The sequence below is a fragment of the Eumetopias jubatus genome, unplaced genomic scaffold (assembly GCF_037043125.1).
Source record: "Eumetopias jubatus isolate StellerSeaLion01/CBP00866 unplaced genomic scaffold, mEumJub1_p1.0 scaffold_10, whole genome shotgun sequence".
Classification (NCBI taxonomy): Eukaryota; Metazoa; Chordata; class Mammalia; order Carnivora; family Otariidae; genus Eumetopias; species Eumetopias jubatus.
This window is the reverse complement of record NW_028274816.1, coordinates 64,796,584-64,812,324: the sequence shown is the minus strand read 5'-3', so window position 1 is coordinate 64,812,324 and position 15,741 is coordinate 64,796,584. Positions and strand designations below refer to the sequence as shown.

At 46.7% G+C, this 15,741-nt stretch overlaps 1 protein-coding gene across 7 annotated transcripts in view; it reads right to left on the bottom strand.

Moving 5' to 3' along the window:
• ZNF274 (zinc finger protein 274) overlaps positions 1-15,741 on the bottom strand; it is a 23,504-nt gene extending 7,763 nt beyond the window's left edge. For 2 of the 7 annotated variants that reach the window (XM_088026997.1, XM_028093297.2), the window contains exons 1-4: positions 15,444-15,622; positions 14,890-15,044; positions 13,997-14,123; positions 13,137-13,232 (exon numbers count right to left, since the gene is read on the bottom strand). In XM_088026997.1, coding sequence (XP_087883123.1) covers positions 13,137-13,232; positions 13,997-14,123; positions 14,890-15,044; positions 15,444-15,567 — 502 coding nt within the window. In that variant the 5' untranslated portion in view covers positions 15,568-15,622. The other 5 variants (XM_028093293.2, XM_028093296.1, XM_028093295.1 and 2 more) reach the window with 5 other exon arrangements.

Sequence of the window (15,741 nt, the reverse complement as noted above, 5' to 3'; positions counted from 1 at the left end):
TGCTAAGGAGGTGACACAAACCAACAGGACATGAGAAGACTCTTTACAACTCCAAGAAGAAATGCTGACTGACTAAACGACTTAAAAGCTTTAAAAACAGTAAACAGAAAAAAATGTAACCACGGATTATAGTTTACTTCCAATTAGACGTTGATTTATAAACACAGAAATGGCAGGGCTGATGTCTCAAGAACAAATGTACCCTCTCAACCTTGCTGTTTTGAATATACATGATCGGACCAATTCTACCTGGAAGGGAGCTTACAGCATGAACTCAAAGCCTTAGCAACGAGCGCCCAGGGGAAAATCGCGGGACTGCCTCCAGATTAGTCTGCTCGCGGTCAGGGAGCTTTCTGAAGAACACCACAGATGTAAACACACCGAGGGAATGAGTATTCGGAGACAAAGGCCAGACCACACATGACGGTAGAACTCTGACCCTGAAACCTGTGGCAACAAGCCCAGACCATCAGAACTTGTTTAACGACTGCCAATTTCTCTTTTTTACCCCGCAAGTCAGTAACCTCCAGTGGGAACGTTCCTTTTTTCCGCTAACTCTTCCCCGTCCCTGCCTCCCTTGCTGCCGTGGGCTCCCAGGAGAGAGCCTCTGCCTAGCCTCATTTGGGGGGTCTTTTTTTCCCCGACACTTAGCTGAGCAATGGTATATGATGGAGCAAAACTGGAAAAGAGGGAGTGTTAAAACACGGCTCAAGAAAATCGTGAGGGATTCACATGTAAGCATTAAAAATAATTGTTTTTAGTGGGATTATTACAACGCAGGAAAGCTCCTGCCACGGGAAGCAAAAAAGCGGAGCAGGAAATTACTGGCGTGGAGTCACTGCAGCTGTGTTACTAAAAACAAAGCAAAACACAAAAAACCCCCAACTCGCAGACAGGAAGAACAGCCGCTGCCTGCCTAAGTCGCGCCAGGTTTTTCTCCCTCGGTGCCCAGCCTTCCGAGCACCTGCAGATGAAATCCGCCGCCCCGCATTTTTTTAAGCGGCGCTCGGCGGCTGCGCTTCCCGAAGCTCGGCGTTGCGGGGAGGCGGCTCGGGGGGAGGCCGCAGCCACAAGCACACGTTTCCGCTCGCGTTCGGGAAACCGAAGCAAGCCTCCGTACCCCCCCCTCCCGGGGAAATGGGGCGACACCGCCCAAGTCCCCACAGCCAAGCCCTGCTCCCCCAATCCGGAAGAGCGCAGGCCGCAACTTCCGGCCGGGCCCAGAAGCGCGTCACGCCCCCGACACGGACGCACTACAACTCCCAGGAACCTCCGCGACGCACACTTCCGGTGCCAGGTTGAGGCTCTGGGTCCGGCCCAGGCCCTGACCGGACGGCGGCCCCTCGGCTAGTTGCGGGGCCTTGAGCCGCGGCCTCTTCCGCTCTCGTTCCCGCCCCCGACCCCCCGCGACGGCGGACGCGCCCTGGGCCGGCGGGCCGGCACTTCCGCACCCACCTCGCTGATCTGCGAGTCTTCTGCGGGCCGGGCCGGGCCGGGGCGCGGCGGGGCGGGCGCGGTCGCGTCCCCCCGGGCGGCGACTCACCCGTGTCCCTAAGCCGTCGCCGTGCCCCCGTCCCCGTAGGCTCTCTCCGCTCTTCCCTCCTCCGGATCCCCTGACTACAAACCTCGGCTCGCATGTGGTCGGCCGGTTTCGCAACCCTAACGAGTGCTGGAAGTTGCGGGCGCGCTATCCGACAAGCGAGCCAGCTCGGGCTCGGGGGTCGCCCGCGACGGGCCCCGGGCCGCGCCTTTCAGTCTTGGCCACAGCCACACTCCTCTCCTAGGTTTGAAGTGACTTTTTCTCCTTGATAAAAGTGACTACAGCGTTGACCTCCACTTCCGACCTCTTCCCCTAAACTTCTGTACTCATTTCATTGGCTTCCCTTCCCAACTCGTCTGTATCTGCCGTTGTATTTATTTGTTTTTAAAGATTCTATTTATTTATTTGAGAGAGCGAGCGGGCATGAGCGGGGGGAGGGGCAGAGGGAGAAGCAGGCCCCCCGCCGAGCAGGGGGCCCGAGGCGGGACTCGATCCCGGGACTCCAGGATCCTGACCTGAGCCGAAGGCAGCGGCTCAACCGACTGAGCCACCCAGGCGCCCCCCTGCCGTTGTATTTAGCATTTAATTCCCTTCCTATTCTTAGGACTTCTGGGGGTTCACCCCTCCCCCCATTCTCGATTTGAAAGCAAAGTTCACGTATTCCCTATCAATTAGAGCTCTTAGAGCTTGAGATTTCCGAGTAACTCAGGAAGCCAGGGAGGGCACTTTCCTGAATTCCCAGGGGGAATCCCGAGGGGAGGTAGCGCTCCCTAGTGGCTCCTTGCTGGGCCACGGGTACCATTTTGAGCAATAATCATGCATGACGCTTAAAAATTTTTTTTTATTCTCCACAATGCTTCCCAGCTTTCTCATTTCTAAAACTTGTTTTTTAACTCCTTGGTTAATCACAGAGATTATTTAGTACTTTATCTCTGAAGAAAATTAACTGTAGATTCTTTTTATTCCACTCCATCTCCCTTATTTCTCCTTTAATCCTGATCATGTACTTTGTTCCTCCTCTTATTCTTGGGGGCACCAGGGCAATTTCTCAAAATCTTGAACTGAATGCTCACTCAAAAATACTAACTCTTACCGTTTTAAGTTTTAGAGCCTCTGTAGGTTTGGATGTTGGGAACTCTGCTGATCATTGTGGTGCTGAGAGGCTGCGTGGATCTGCAGTCTGGCTCTCCACAACACACATTCTGCAGGGTACTCGTGAAGCACCCACTGGGTGCTATGCAACGAGATGGGTCACAAGCCTGGAAGCCAGTGGTGTCCTTCTAGGCACTGAAGTCCTCTAAATCTCTGATCCTCTGGACCATCCCCCAACCTCGGTCTGTGCCAGCAAGTATTCACCCCACTTCACAAAGAGTGAAACCTCTTAAGTTACCAGCTGGCAGAGTTGGAAATAGATCCTCAACTCATGGGGCACAGCTGGGACCGAATGACCCACTCATCTGCATGGAGCTACACAAAATAATCTCTATCAACTGCAGCTCCAAGTACTGGTTTCAATCCACCAACTGAATGATCTGGGGTGGGGTTTTAAGCAATTTAGTCCCCTCACTTGCAACTATTTAAGTGGGTTGTTATATAAATTCACCAAGCCTTTGGGCAAGGTGCTTAGTCCTTCTGGGCCTTAATTTCCTCTTTTTAATTGATTAGGTCCACAAGTGATTAGGTACAGTATGTAGGAAAGGCTGATGGGAGTTGTTTTCTTCCTCCTTAGTTTTCTTCTCTGATGTTGTCTCTGCTGCTTCCCTTCCAGGGTAAACCACCTCTCCCTCACTGCTCAGGAGTTCAGGACTAACCAGCTGTACTAAGGCTACCAGTCCACAAACAGAACAGTAACTAGTAATAGTGACTTTTCACGATCTTGTTGGGGGCCAGGGCCAGGAAGAGGCTTATCTCAGCTCCCCCCATCCCTGTGTACGCTCCCGTTCCTTTTTCTCCTTGTCCAGAATGCCCCCAGCTCTTCACCCTTTCTCCTCCTCTCCCCATCACTCACTCTTCAGCTCTGCTGGGCACCCCATGGCGTCACCTTCTAAGTTTTTTTTACTCCACTGGACTGCTGAGGATGTCAACTGGGTCTTGTGCATTCGAAACCCTAAAGCCAGGTCCAGAGGAGGATCTGTCAAAGGTGTTGATGATCATCTTTACATCAAAGTCTTTGAATAACAGTAGTTACTGTTACATGAAGGCCCCCCAAGACCTGGGCTTTACACACCATAGTCCCACTAAGCAAATGGCATCCATCCTTCACACAAGGGAAATCCATGCTGGAAAAGCCTAGGAGCCCTGCGCAGGCCCACACAGCAGCTGGGATCCAAACCCTGTTCTTTTATGCCCTTTACACCAAAGGGTGCTTCTCACAGCCACTATCTTAATTTTCCTCAAACGTGACAAAGTGTGCCTTGTCTATAGGTATTTGTACTCCCCTCACCCCTGCCTCGTAGTCTTTCCTAACATCTTCACCTGGTACCCCCTTCCAGCTCTAAATTCAAGTATCACCCTCAGAACTGTCTTCCTGCCCAGTTCTAAACTAGTATTGCCCAGCCATGTCACTCCCCTCTAGCATATTCCATTGTTTCATTTTTCTTCAGGGCACTGACTGCCATTTCAAAGTATCTGCTTCATTATCACTCTCTACCTTCTCTACAGCACTGCCCAATGGAGCTCTCTTCGTTTAAGGAAATGTTCTAGATACACTGTCCAACATAGTAGTCTTTAGCTGCAGGTGACCAGGAACCATCTAAAAGATGGCCAATGTGACTAAGGAACTGAACTGTTTTAAGTTCATTTTAGTCTGTTTAATGTAAGCCACATGCTAGTGGCTGCTCCAGAATAAATACAGGCCCAGTGAGACAGACAGGGGGCCTTACGACCCTGCTCATCCCTGACCCACCCCTGTAACAGTACGTGGCATTTTGGCAGGTGCTCAAGCAGTACGTATTGACTCAACACAGCTTCAAAGAGTGACTTGAGTGCTTCAGCTATCGGGATTTTCCCGTATTTGTCATATGGGAATTTTACTAGCATTTTAATTGTGTCCTACCTATAAATTATTATGCGAGGACTGCTGCTGCTACAAAGTTCCCTTCTACCCGAGAGCCGGAGCAGGATGGGAGTGCAGGCCACCCAGTAAGAAGACACCTGGTTTATACTCCCCTGCTCTGTCCCAGACCAGCCAGGTCAGAGACTTGCGTTTCTGCTTCCGCCGGTAAATGGCTACATCAACACTTCTCTAAGAGGCTGCTGGCTGGAATGACGGTAGGACTTAAGTCAAGAATGGGACTTCGTGGGCGCCCGGGTGGCTCAGGTCGGCCTTCGGCTCAGGTCATGATCCCAGGGTCCTGGGATCAAGTCCCGCATTGGGTTCTCTGCTCCTTGGGAGCCTTCTTCTCCCTCTGCCTCTCTCTCATGAATAAATACAATCTTAAAAAAAAAAAGAACGGGACTTTGTAACACTTCTAGCCTTTGTAAGTCCTCAAAAAGAAGTCACTGCACTCTACCTCTGAAACTAATGATTAAAGAAAGTCATTGCTTCTACTTATTCTATATCCCACTTACAATTTTTTTCAAATAGAAATTCCTTAATACTTTATTCCTTAGAAACTCCTAATCATTTCTTAAATAATTTATTCTTAGACCCCATTTCAAACACCTATTAACAAAATCTTTTCTGTTAAATTGGCTACTCCTGGTATAAGCCAAAGCTATTAGTCTCTGTATTATTTTGTAATCTGTCACAATGATGAACAAACTATTTCAGAGGATTAGTTTTTTTAAAGTAACTCAACAATTGTTGAGTTACAAATATTTCCTTTTTAATATTTTTAATATTTTAATATTTTTCTTATTTTGTGCTTTAGTGAGAACAATGCTATGTATACTTTGCTAAATCTGTCAACATTCCAACATTCTGTCATTGAACTGCTCATGTTCCATGAAAACTGTATTTTAACAAGAAGTTGGAAAACATTCACTGTCCAGGTCAGTAATAGGCAGCTAGCCACTTTGTTCTAGAAAAGTTAACTTTAGTATTTTTCTATGACCCAATTTCGACAACCTTACACTTTTCCAGAAATCTTTCCATTTTATTGTTTGCTCATTCTTACACTCAAGAAGTAATTACTGGGCATCTATACTGTGTCCAGGACTGGTAACACAGCAGGAAAGAGATAGCAGTTTCCAATTTATCAGCATGGTTATGGGCAACACTTCTTAAAATGCAAAGTTACCCTTCCACCCAGTTTCCTTCCAGCCTATCAGCTTCTATATTCAGTAATAACCAACTGACACACACATTTGTGTTTATTTTTTTTAAAAGACACTGATATTGGGCGCCTGGGTGGCTCAGTTGGTTAAAAGACACTGATATTACGTGCATCTATGTATCTTTATACATCTTAAACAATATATTTTTAAGAAATACATATATCTTGGAGACTTTCACATCAGTACATAGACCTGGCTCATTCTTTGTTACAGTTGTACCAAGTATTATAAACTACACGTGTTGCCAAATGTGTGTGTACTGCTGTTTCCCTGTGTAGGTCTTTGCCTTTTGTCCTTCCAGAAAATTAGCTCTTGGGTTTTTTTTTCTTCTCCATTTTTGATTCATTTATTTGAACTGTATTTATCTTTCCTCTTTCCTTAGGACTTTTGGAGTCAAATGCTTCTGAGTTCATTTGTTTTCTTTTTTTTTAAAGCAATCTCTACACCCAACATGGAGCTTGAACTCAAGACCCCAAGGTCAAGAGTCACATGCTCATCCTACCGAGCCAGCCTTATGCCCCTATTTTCCTTCTTATTCAATTAAAAGGCATTTTCAGGCCTTGAAATTACCCCAGGGATTACATCTGGACACCAGGCAGAGCAGTCTCCAGATAAAAGGATCAAGATTACATGGGTCCAAAAGAGCAAATATATGGAAGGTGACAGAGAATGTATTCTTGAATAAAGGTTGCACAGTATGTGACCACTCTGCTAGGCTGGATTCTTGCCAAACATGTTTTGATAGTCACTCGAGAGTCTAAAGTCTTGGCCCACTCTCCAGGATGTGAGCCTTTTGGAGTTCTTAATAGCACTATGTATCTCAAGATTTCCCCTTATCACCCCTTACCCACCCTCTAGTCTCAGCCTGGCATTGTCTTCAAAATCTCTTTGAAGACATACTCTTGATTTTTAGTTTCTTCAACCATTCATTCACCCAACAGTTTCCTGGGCTAGAGACTGAGTTGTTGTCTTAGCAACTGGGAACATACATGGGAAACTGAAATAAAGACTGCTCTCACGTTGTTTAATATTTGTTCTAGGGCACCTGGGTGGCTCAGTCATTGAGCGTCTGCCCTCAGCTCAGGTCATGGTCCCAGGGTCCTGGGATTGAGCCCCACACTGGGCTCCCTGCTAGGCAGGAAGCCTGCTTCTCCCTCTCCCACTCCTGCTGCTTGTGTTCCCTCTCTCGCTGTGTCTCCATCAAATAAAAAATATTAAAAAAAAAAAATTTGTTCTAGGTGTTCAGGTCAGGTAACAGAACAAGTTGAAAAAGACATGATCTGTTTTCCTGTATTTGTATACTTATATGATCAGTTTTATTTAGAGTTTTCCTTCTGTATGATTATCTGGTATAAAACAGGATGAGATATTTCATTTTTATTCTTCAATGTGGTTCTTTCCAGTGTAAGTTGTTTGTTTTGTTGTTGCTGTTCTGTCAAATAAGGTGGGAACTAAGGCTGATGATTACACACAGATTACATTGAGGGTCTGCTCTCATATGAGTCCTCTGATATTGAATACAATGAGGACTCCTACTGAAGGACTTCTTGCCAGTGGGTTCTGTGCCTCCTGAAGCCTTCCTAACACTGATTACATTCTCAGGTGTTTCCCAGTATGATTGCTGTGATGCTGAGTAAGAGAGCTATGCATGAAATCCTGTCCACAGCACTCACATTCCCCTGGCTTTGGAGTTCTCAGAGGTAATTTATTTGGTGTGAGAACTTTTCCACATTTAATACAACTGTTTTTTTGTGTTTTTATTTTTTCCGGTATGAGCTTTCTCAAGTCAGACCAGAGTGAATCAGGCCAGAAGCCTTTCCAGTTAATGATCATATTCCTGGGCTTTCTTCCCTGTTTGAGTTCTCATGTCAAAAACTCATGAAAAGAACTTCCTCTATTCAGGGTCTTAGCATGTTAGTCTCCCATGTGAGCCTTTCCTTAAAGCCTGAGCTGAAAATAAGCTTTCTCACAATAAACACATTTATTCAGTCTTGTTCTTAAAATAAATTATCCTTTGTATAAAACAAGTGATTTCCTACATCCACTACACATTTGCTTTATAGCCCGTGTGAGTCCTCTCAGGTTACACAAAGGGTGAAACATAGAAAAGAATTCCTTCTCTTCCTCCCAAAAAATAATCTCCTTGTGGAAGTTATTTTTTTCTGCTAAAGCTTGCACTAATTGGAGTGTTGCTACATTCATATTTGTAGGGCTCATCTCTCCTGCTTCATTCCTTGACAAGTCAAGAATTAAATGTCCTGCAGGCTTTCCTATAATCATGACCTTCAAAATAGTGTCTTTACTCCATTGCTTTCCTATGGATTAAATCTAGATTGTATCAGGTTTTCCACCCAAACCACCCATGTGGCAATACTTTCTTGAAAGGACAGAGTGATGGCTAAAGATCTGAGTGCCATCAAATAGTTGTCCACATTCCTTATCTTCACAGCATCTTCCCAAATCAGTGCCTTCTTAAAGATGAATGCCATGTCTTAAGTGCTTATTACTCAGCGTCCCTTCTACTTCAGCCAATGACTGTGCTGCCATTTTTGCAGTCAGGGAGAGCTGGAGAGCCACACAAAATGAATTGCCTGAGAAAGGCTGAGCTTTCCACTTAAACCCAGTCCCCTGCATTGGGAAGAGTCACCACTACACGAGTGATGGCAGAGAATACTGTTGGAGATGATGGTCTCATCTTATAGTAAATAAAGCATGCCATTTCAAACACCAATGATTCCCAAGTTTTTATGCCCCACCAGGATTCCTGAAGTTCAGAGAGGTGCATTCCACTGGCTTCACAAACCTCTGCCTGGATGTCTCTAAGTCCCTTCTCATTCACACTTCATTAACAGAACCAGTCAAGACCTGGGACAGTTCCACAAACTTGAATCTAGGTGAAAACTGTTAAGAGAGTTCTTTTTACTATTCATGTAACTCTCTTTAAAATTACTTCAACGAGGTAAAACAAAACCAAACCTCTATTTCTACCCTTCAAAAGTTTATGCCTTTACCAGATTTCCTCATGTCACTGACTAAAACCAAAAATTCAGGAGTAGTGATTTCTCTCCTTTATTACTCTCCTTTTAAAGTTAGATGTTGGGGCGCCTGGGTGGCCCAGTCGGTTAGGTGTCTGCCTTCAGCTCAGGTCATGATCCCAGGGTCCTGGGATCGAGCCCAGCATTGGACTTCCTGCTCAGCAAAGAACCTGCTTCTCCCTCTCCCTCTGCTGCTCCCCCTGCTTGTGCATTCTCTCTCTCTCAAATAAATAAAATCTTTTAAAGTTAATTGTTGATACATACAAAAAGAATCTATGTGGTAAACACGTTACAAATAGTCAAAGGAAATCCCTGAAGCCTTCGCCTCTGAGGGATCCTTGGCAGCTTCCTTTCCTTTGATCATTACTCACCTGACCCCAGTGAATCCACTTATGAATTGGGAAAAGGCCATGCTGGCTTCTCCCCAACCCCTCTGCTACTCTCAGGCCAGGTGGTAGCACCTCTTCCCTAGATGCTACCTACCACAGCTCCCTGGCCTGCTTCCATCTGGCCCTACTATAGTTCTTTCTTCTTAAGCACCTAAAGTATGCTTGAAAAGCCATATCACACACCTGCTTGATAAAAATCAAAACTCTCCTCAGACTGAAGGCCCTGTGTGCATTGCCAAACCTAGCTTGCATGTCAGTATACCTGTTACCTCCTCCCAGCCCATTCAGTGACTATTTTCTGAATGTGCCAAGCTTGTTCCATTCTCATGGTCACCCCAAATGCTGTCTCTATGCCTGGAAGCTCTCTTTACCACCACTCATATGTCTGTAGAATTCTTTTTCTTTGGAAATTGGCTTAAAATTTCACTCCTGCAGTGCCCCCTCACCAACCACCTCCTCTAGAGTAGTAATTTCCCATTACCCCCCACATTACATCACATTCTTTTTCGTCTCAGTACTTACCACTACTTATCTGTTCACAGAGTTATACATGGGGAACTTGTTTGTAGAAGCCATAATCTATTAGACGACAAAGTCCACAGTGGCAAGGATTATGTTAGGTCTTTGGTTCACTACCAAAGTGTTTAGTGTACTACATGGGACCGAAGAGGACTTCCACAAGTATTTGTGAGGTGTAACAAGGGGAGGCAGTAGAGGGAAAACAACATGTAAAGGACTCTTTATGACAGAGCAGAGATGAGTCCAGCAACTATTACCTCAGGCACAGTCTGTAATAAAGTGTCCTGATAAGCCTCCCTGCACATGGTCTCTTGCTCTGGGACATCACCTCAGAATCTCCTGTCACCTGTTAAGCCAGTTCTCCCAAGATGTGCAGAACCATAGGTGCCCAAAATCCCTCATGGCACCTAAGTTCAGGAAACTACTAGATCATCCAAAAGTGCAAGGCTGGAAGGTTTGCCAACACAGGACTTGAGCCCAGGGAGGATGAGACACAGACCCGCCACAACCAGAGCCACCACACATGAAGGGACTTTGGAAGGCTGGATCAAGGGGAACAACCAGGAAAGATACCACGGTGGGTGGACACAAAGTACTTGTGTTGCTGGGGACCTTTCAAGTGAGGTATAGTTTAGTGACCTGTGCTAGTGGTTGGAAGGGAGGTTTTCGATGTAGGGAATGAAAGGAATGACTCTAAATATGGAATAGAAAAAAAACATTAATGCTGAGCCATCAAACTGAATCCAGAAAAGGGGGGCAGAGAGTCACAGAGATGCCAGTCTGTGTTGTGGCAAACAGAAAATCATCACCAGGGACACCTGGGTGGCTCAGTCGGTTAAGCGTCTGCCTTTGGCTCAGGTCATGATCCCAGGCTCCTGGGATCAAGTCCCGCATCAGGTCCCCTGCTCTCTCCCCTCCCTCTGCCTCTCTCAGTCTCTCATGAATAAATGAATAAAATCTTAAAAAAAGGAAAGAAAATCATCACCAGAGATGGGTACCAGGTGCAGATTTCATGGCTGAATACTGCTAGAAGCAGGTAGTTCCAATGTCACTTGCATTAGAACACAGAGAACAAAGGGAAGGAAGAGCATCCAAAGTTTTCTTTACAAAGTCAGCACACTCTGATATAAAAGTTGATTAAGATAAAAAACGCAAAAAAGAAATCCACCCGTCTCCCCAACCTAATTTATGAATACTGATGTGTCAGTGGATGTCAGCAGCAAGTTACAAAGGGGCTTCTACGTTTATTAGGTCACCGTGTTAACTGTTCAAAGGAGAAAATCAGTATGATCATTTGGAAGGCTATGAGAGAAAACCGGGGCTATTACCGGTTATCAGTTATTAGAAAGGGCTAGATGACAATTTCTTTATCCAGATAAAACTGATTTGAATCAAAGCAGAGTCCAGCACCATGCTCATCAAAGCTGAGAAACTTTCCTGTTTAGGTCAGACATTCACTTTTCACTCTCTCAGCTTCAGTGTTTTGGAAGTACCAGCTGCAATGAATGTCATTATGGAATTGGGCAAAAGAAGTAAAATAAATACTAATACAGTTGCCTTCTTAAAACTTGCTGGTAAAATGACTGTACTGAGAAAATGAGAACCTAATAAGACCACTAGTAAAGAGAATTTAGGAGCATGCCAGGCTCATCTGGATCAACTATGTGAGACTGCAAAGGATGACTAACGTGAGCAGATTAACAGCAACCACAGTGAAAGCCCAAGAGCACTCAGAAGGCCTGACAAAGCACAACGAGGCGAGCAGATCTCTTTGTATACTTGTGTCAAAATTGACTAGACAGACCAATTCTGCATCAAGGAATTCTAAATCCAATCATTCTAACAGGATTTTCTCAATGAATCCCAGACAAGCTGATGCTAAGTGTTCATCTGGCAAACCACCTGGCTGAGAACAGCTAAGAATTTTTTTAAAAAACGAGAGGAACTCCCATTTATCCAAGTTTGTTATAAAACTACCATACAGCAATACGGTGTTTACTCAGACTGAGATCAAGGAAGCAGAAGGAACCAAGATGGAGGCCTGCACCTGATGGGAATTTAGTCTACGATAAAGATGGTGTTTCTGAAAAGTGGAAGAATCCAGTCAGAAAACATGTTGAAAGAACTTAATGTTCCAGGCCACATACATAAATTCCATAGAAGTGCAGCAATTAAACAAACAAAAAAAATACTGAAACACAAGTATTTATAAAATCTCCCTGTGATACTAATAGGAATAAAAACAGATTTGAAAGGAAAAATACCTGAATCATAAAGCTTAATGGAGACTAAATTTAAAGGTAGATGATAAATGTTGGTCTGGGATATTTGTATTACTAATACCCATAATTAATAGAGTTGCCAGCAAAATACCCCACCCAAAAATAAAAACCAATAGAAAAAAACAATGGGGGGGGGGGCGCCTGTGTGGCTCAGTTGTTAAGCGTCTGCCTTCGGCTCAGGTCATGATCCCAGGGTCCTGGGATCGAGCCCCGCAACAGGCTCCCTGCTCAGTGGGAAGCTTGCTTCTCCCTCTCCCACTCCCCCTGCTTGTGCTCCCTCTCTCACTGTGTCTCTGTCAAATAAATAAAATCTTAAAAAAAAAAAAAGGAAAGTATATGAACCCACAAAAGAAAAAATATAAGTGGTCTGTAAGCTTATAAAAATATGTGTAACTTCATGAGAGAAATGTGAACTACACTCAACATACTATCAGATCTGCAAACCTTAAAAAGATTATAAATCTCTGGTAATGAAAGGGAAAAGCTCTCATGTAACTGAGCAGCTACACAGATTTTAAAGGACTTAGAGAGCGGTCTGTTGCTACCAGATTATCAGCTTCTATCTTGGTTGATTCTGAAGTTCTATCTCAACAAATCCTACCTACAAAAAAAAAAAACCAAACAACTTGAAAGTGCAAAAATATGTACGCAACAACTTTGCAAAAACCTAAAAGACTATCAAGAGGAAAAATCAAATGTGGACTACACAGTATCTGTTAAAATGAATGAAACAGGCCTGTCTGTATCCAGTAGAACACCCCCCAGTCATAAACATATATTCATATACAAACATGCAAACACCTATATAGTCTGGACAGACACACCAATTACTGGTGATTACATGAAAGAAGAACAGTAGAACAGATGAGCCCCTACGGCTGACCTGCCACTGGCAACAAGTTCACGTTCAACTAGGTGGTACACCCCTGACTCTGAGACCAGAGGAAAACAGTTTGATTCAGCATATCTGCAGCTACTCATCATACCACCCCATCTGGGGTTTTCCCCTGTCCGTCTTCTTTTCTAAGACACCAGTCCCTGACTGACCGGTCAGCCCATTCCCTGCCGGGACTCCCGTGAGCCTGGTTCTCACCTGAAAAGGTGTCTTGAGGAATTCCTCTCTCCACCGACCAGAGCGCTTCCTCCTCCTCTAACTGAGATACCACATCTGGCTTGGAAAGCTGATGTTCTGCCCAAGGGAAAAGAGACAGGGCTTGGGGGGTCTGTGTTCGGGAGAAAATGCGTTTCTGCTGTGGCACATGCTGTCCCCGAATTCCTCCCTGCAAGGGCATGACTTCTGGTCTACCATGGTGATGATAATCCAATCAATTCCCTTTGTCAGCTACTTGCCTTCCTAGACTCCCTTGCCAGTAAAAGTAGCAGTGGGACCCAGTCCTGGCTGGCAAGATACAAAGAAAAATATGTCAGCTGGGGACCTTAGGAGTATTTTTTCTCTTGCTAAATACGGGAGGTGCGAAAAGAGAACTAGCCAGGGCTGCCCCCTCCCCTTCTTTCTGTCTTGAATATGAACATGATGCTGGGTGCCACAGCCATGCAGCCACTAACCTAAGAGTGGAAAAGTTCACAATAACCACAAAGAAATGGAAGGGATCAGTCTTCAGTGATACTCCTGAACTGTTGGAACACTGACCCACATCCTATGGAATTCTTGTTACATAAATGAACATCAGTACTGTCAGCTACATCCCTGACAGACCTACCTCCCTACTAGCATTCAAGGTCTCTAAGGGATGGACTTAGGTGGCTTCAGAAGTCATATGTGAAGTTGCCCTTTCCCTACAGATACAAATTAAAGCCTTTTCCCTCAGGCTCCAGGGCCTTGACAATTGCACTCTCATCCCTGCAACCTGAGCCCAAGCAGACACACACTTCAGAGGCACCACATTCGTGCTGCAAAGCGCAGATCTTTATTGACATGGAGACCATCCTTACCCACTGAGACCAGGTTCCTGTAGTTCTCCAGCATCACCTCCCTGTACAGGGACTTCTGTTCGAGGTCCAGCAGTCCCCATTCCTCTGAAGTAAAACCCAGGGTGACATCTTCAAAGGTCACTGGTTCCTAAAACCCACAGGTTTCTGTTCAGCCACGGTCTGTCGTCACCTACACTGACAGGAGGGGGAAGGCTGACCCAGCACATGAGAGTACAGTCTACAAGATGACCCAAGAGCATTCCAGGTGGCTCCTGTGTTCCTGAAATTGTCTGGAACTGAGCAAACCCAAGCTTGACCCTATTCAGGTCACAGCAAGGACAACATGTGAGGCCAGAGAGGGCTCTTCTTCCTCTGGACTTGTCCATTTTTTATTAACTTGGGGATTCCCACTGCGTCTATACCTCCTCGTAGGTAATTCTGTGAGCCGAATCATCACACCCAAGCCTTCGGCCCCCACCCACCGCCTGTGCTGCCTCTACTCCCCTCACACGCCGAGGATCCATCCTCCTGTTTTCTCTTAATGACTGAGCTCACGTCCCCTCTAGCTTTGATGCCAAAGTAGCTGTGAAATAGAAATGGGCGTCTGATCCCTGTTTAAACCTATCAGCGTCTACCTACACTATAAAGGATCAATCAGAATCCCCTAGAACCCAACCTGTACTCTACCCATTCCCTTGGAAAGCTAAGCAACCCGCGCTTCATCTGTTCTGCAGCGGCTCTCATTCCCAGTCTCTCAATCCTCCCCAAGATGCTCTGGGGCCTGAAGTCATCTCATGACTTCATGATGAGATGAGCCCACTCATCCCAGGGAAGGTGGCATCCCACTATCATCCGGCTACCCCCACCCCCAGATCCAGGGCTAGGCTCAGAAACTCAAAGAAGCCTCTACTCACACGGAACCAGGCCGTCGGAAGCCCGGAGCTCATACCTTCCTTCTCGACGTTATCTCGTGGGAGTGGGCAGTCCTGAGGAGGTCGAATTTGGGAGGTAGAAGAGGTGTGAGGGCTACGCAGGACGGGGGGGGGGGCTCCTTTGCGCAGTAGCGACCCTATCAACGTGAAATGACAAGTCCACCCCCAACCTCGAAAGACGCACTCAGAGGGTCGTCTCCACCTACCCCCCGACACCTAGCGGGCCGGTTTCCACTAGTCAAGAGGAGACCATCCTCATACCTTTCCACCCAGAGGGAGTTACTCCCCTCTCCAGTCCGCACACGCCCGGGGCGGGTCGGCCCGCCTTAAGCCCCACGCCCGGAGTTGTCTTTCCTCTGGGCCCCGAGTCCCCTGCCACACCGCCCCTTCCGGCCCCGCGGCGGGAAGACGCCAGGCAAGGCCGGCCTCCGGCTGCTGAGCTCGGCGGGGAAGGGACTGAGGCCGCACACCCCGAAGAGTGGCTGTGGGACGACTCCGCACAGCCCCGACGGGAGCAGGTTTCGCGCCACACTCACCCAGTGCGCGGCGCACAATGGCGACCGTCGGCCCGCGGCGAAATGCGTCAGCGCGTCGGCCTGGACTACAACTCCCAGCCACCCCTGCGGCGAGCCCGCCCGACCTCGCCCAGGCGGCGGCCATCTTGGCTGGCCATGTCGGTGGGCCGGCGAAGCCCGGGCCGCCCCGAAGAGGTCCGTCGCCGGCGACCCTCGGTGGTGCGGCCGGACTGGGGGAGGGCTCAAGTCGGGTACGCCAGGCCACGGGGCCTCGACACTTTTCCAAGTAGCACCACAGGCCAGGACATTGTCTTGCTCC